The 3,515-nt window shown below is 66.7% G+C and overlaps 1 protein-coding gene across 1 annotated transcript in view; it reads left to right on the top strand.

Moving 5' to 3' along the window:
• The window catches only part of Sema6b (semaphorin 6B), a gene marked incomplete at its 3' end in the record, with an annotated part of 9,683 nt that extends 6,169 nt beyond the window's left edge, over window positions 1-3,514 (top strand). Inside the window, exons 6-12 of the mRNA XM_048810915.1 lie at window positions 2-645; window positions 870-1,019; window positions 1,437-1,619; window positions 1,694-1,840; window positions 2,623-2,700; window positions 2,836-2,894; window positions 3,450-3,514. Of these exons, the coding sequence (XP_048666872.1) occupies window positions 2-645; window positions 870-1,019; window positions 1,437-1,619; window positions 1,694-1,840; window positions 2,623-2,700; window positions 2,836-2,894; window positions 3,450-3,514 (1,326 nt within the window). The remainder of the gene's footprint in view (window position 1; window positions 646-869; window positions 1,020-1,436; window positions 1,620-1,693; window positions 1,841-2,622; window positions 2,701-2,835; window positions 2,895-3,449) is intronic.
• Window position 3,515: the final 1 nt, after the last annotated feature.

The following is a 3,515-nucleotide window of genomic DNA, read 5'->3' as shown; positions in this document are numbered from 1 at the left end:
GATCGTGCCGGGTCCTGGGTGGGCAGGACTGAACCCGAGGGCCGCAGCCCCCGGGGCGAGGCAAAGCAGGCGAGGGCTCTTGTCCCTGGGCTGGTCGGCTGCCTGGGGACGGCGCCCTGAGCCAGGCCGGGGTGTGGGTCCCAGGAGGAGGCAGGGCCGCCAGGGAACAGCAGTGGGAGGGAGGCCCGAGGCTGGCGGCTGGGGTCCCAGCCACGGGAGGAGCACAGGCGGACAGACCATGCAGCAGCCTGGCCCCCCTCCTGAGAGTGCTGGGGAGACACAGGAGACTGAGGAGCGGGCGACGGAGGTCAGAGCTGAGGCTTCAGAACGGGGGACAGGGTCCGTGGGTCAACAGCAGCCGCTGGCAGACGGACATCCAGGCAGGGACGTCCCTGAGCACAGGGTGGCCTTGGAGAGGGGCCGGCACCACGTCCGAGGGCCAAGGAAGGGACCCCGGGTGCCTTCCTGGGGCGTGGCCCCTCCAGGCTCACTAGGGTGCCCCTCTGACCCCAGCATCCCCGGCTCGGCCGTCTGCGCCTTCGACATGACCCAGGTGGCCGCCGTGTTTGAGGGCCGCTTTCGCGAGCAGAAGTCCCCCGAGTCCATCTGGACACCAGTGCCCGAGGATCAGGTGCCGCGGCCCCGGTGAGAGCCCCTCAGTCCTGGGACACGGGCCCTGTGGTGCCCTGGTGCCCCGGTGCCCCGGACATTGGGTGGGGCCCTCGGGTGGTCACTTAGCTGTCACTGAGTTTACCTGTGTCCATTATGCCGAGGGGGTGTCAAGGCCCTGGGGCTGCGTGGCCAATTCCCAGGTGGACTAGGCCCCTCTCTGGGGACCTGTATCTGCCTGACCAGCCTTTCCCTCCCAGGCCCGGGTGCTGTGCTGCCCCGGGCATGCAGTACAACGCGTCCAGCGCCCTGCCCGACGAGATCCTCAGCTTTGTCAAGACCCACCCGCTGATGGACGAGACGGTGCCTTCGCTGGGCCACGCACCCTGGATCGTTCGGACCCTGATGCGGTCAGTGCTGGGGGCCAGGGGCTGGGGTCTGGGTAGCACAGGGCCCACTGAGCCTGTGGAGGACACAGGGAGTTGTCCTGTATGGGCACACACAATGTGGCTGAGTGCCAGCCTCTGAGGCCACCAAGAGAGCTGGAGATGGACAGAGAGAGAGGGGCAGAGGGGACAGACAGACAGGAGAGTGAGGCAGATACAGAGGCAGCCAGGCCAGGCCCTCGGGGTCTCTGTCCTGCTGGGCACAGGGTGTCCCGGTGTGGCTGCAGGCTGGTGCCCTGCGCCTCACGTTTATGGGTGACAGTGTGCTGGCACCAGTCCGTGTGTCCCTGTGACCATGCCTGTGCCCCTACACTGGTGGCACATGGGAACCAGGGTGCCCTGGGTGCTGCTGGCCACCCTGACCCCCGCCCCGGCCTCCAGGCACCCGCTGACTCGCGTGGCTGTGGACGTGGGCGCTGGCCCCTGGGGCAACCAGACGGTGGTCTTCCTGGGCTCCGAGGTGGGTACTGTCCTCAAGTTCCTCGTCCGGCCCAGCACCAGGCTCTCGGGTCCTGCTGGGCCCAGCGTCTTCCTGGAGGAGTTTGAGACCTACCGGCCGGACAGGTGAGTCTGGGCGGCGGGCGGCGGGCCGGCGGCCGTACGGGCCTGAGCCTCATGCAGCCTCCCGCCTGCCCCAGGTGTGGACGGCCCGGCGGTGCTGAGACAGGGCAGCGGCTGCTGAGCCTCGAGCTGGACGCAGCCTCAGGTGGCCTGCTGGCGGCCTTTCCCCACTGCGTGGTCCGTGTACCTGTGGCCCGCTGCCAGCAGTTCTCCGGGTGCATGAAGTGAGTGCCCCCTGGGCCGCGCGGGGGAAGCGGGGGAGATGCGCGGGGGTCATGGGAGAGAACCAGGTCGAGTCAAGGGCTCGGCAGCACCCTGACTCACAGAGCAATGAACTAAGCAGAGGGCACAGCTGTGCAAAGGCCCTGGGGCAGGACTGAGCCTGGTGTGTTGGAGGGACAGCGAGGAGCCCGTGTGGCTGGAGCAGAGGAAGTGAGGGGGGGAGGGGAGGACGGAGGCAGGGAGGGGAAGGGCAAGTCGTGCAGGGCCTTGTGGGCTGCAGGGAGGACTTGGGCTTCGGCTTGGAGAAGGTGGGAGCCCTGGAGGACCATGGAAGGACCAGGGAGGAACCTGGCTCAGGTGTTCAGGGTGCCCTCTAGTGGTTGCTATGGGGAGGACATTCTGTGGGGGACCTGGGAAGGGAGGCCAGGGTGGGAGGCTGGTTCCTTCCCTGTCTCTGGGTGGGAAGGTCAGAGGCCTGTCCTGTGGTGGCCCAGCCTGGGCTCACCCCCAGCTCCCGGGCCCTGCCTGCTGTCATTGCAGACAGGACCCCACAGCATTCGCACTGAGGAGGCGACTGGGGCCAGCCTGCCTTGCTCCAGGCTCAGGTCGGCCCATCCCAGGCCTGCTGCCTGGCCCCGTGGACTTCCCAAGCCTCAGTTTCCTTACCTGTAAAATGGGAAATGAAGAACACCCAAGACCGGCCAGGAGGACTCGGGAACTAGTGACAGTGACAGGGCCTGGCACCCAGGGGCCACCCTAGTGACTGTGACGTCGTCCATTCCAGGAACTGTGTCGGCAGCCAGGACCCCTACTGTGGGTGGACCCCTGACGGCTCCTGCGTCTTCCTCAGCCCTGGCACCAGGTACCGGGGACAGGCGGAGCAGAGGGGGTCAGACCTGCCCGACAGCCCATGCCCCTCCCCGACAGCCCATGCCCCTCCCCCGCCTGGACTGCGTGAAGGGCGACTGCTGACCGTGCCTCTGTCCCCCTCCACCAGAGCCACCTTTGAGCAGGATGTGTCCGGGGCCAGCACCTCAGGCTTAGGGGACTGCACAGGTAAGGGGTCAGAGGGAAGCCAGGCGGGGGAGGGGCCGCCAACCTCAGTCCTGGTGCCCCTCCTGCCCTGGGTGATGGGGCTCTGGGGAGTGCAGGGGTCAACTTCTTGGCTAGAGAGGTGGGAGAAGACAGATCCCAGAAGACAGACAGACACCAGGAGATACATGCCAAGAGATAGACAGATGGACAGACAAGTTCTGGGAGACAAGGAGACACTGTGGGCAGACAGATGGGCATGTCCTGAGAGGCAAGTACTGGGGACAGATGCCAACAGACAGACTGACAGGCTTTGAGGTGGACAGAGAAGGCAGGTGTGGCGCCACCGGTCATCCCAGCTGCTCAGGAGGTCCAGGCGAGAGGATGGCAAGTATGAGGCCAGCCTCAACCAGCAAGACCCTGTCTCAAAATAAAATGGGCTGGGGCGCAGCTCAGTGGTGGGAGGCCTGGGTTCAATCTAGAGAGCCGCCCCCTCCCAAAGAAAGAAAGGACCCGGTGGCGACCAGGGAAGACCCCGCTGCGGGCCAGCGCTCATGGCCACACCCACCCGCCCTGCAGGCCTCCTGCGAGCCAGCCTCTCGGAGGAGCGGGCCGGGCTGGTGTCCGTGAACCTGCTGGTGACCT

This window comes from Marmota marmota, unplaced genomic scaffold (assembly GCF_001458135.2).
Source record: "Marmota marmota marmota unplaced genomic scaffold, marMar, whole genome shotgun sequence".
NCBI lineage: Eukaryota > Metazoa > Chordata > Mammalia > Rodentia > Sciuridae > Marmota > Marmota marmota.
This window is presented reverse-complemented; position numbering and strand designations above follow the sequence as displayed.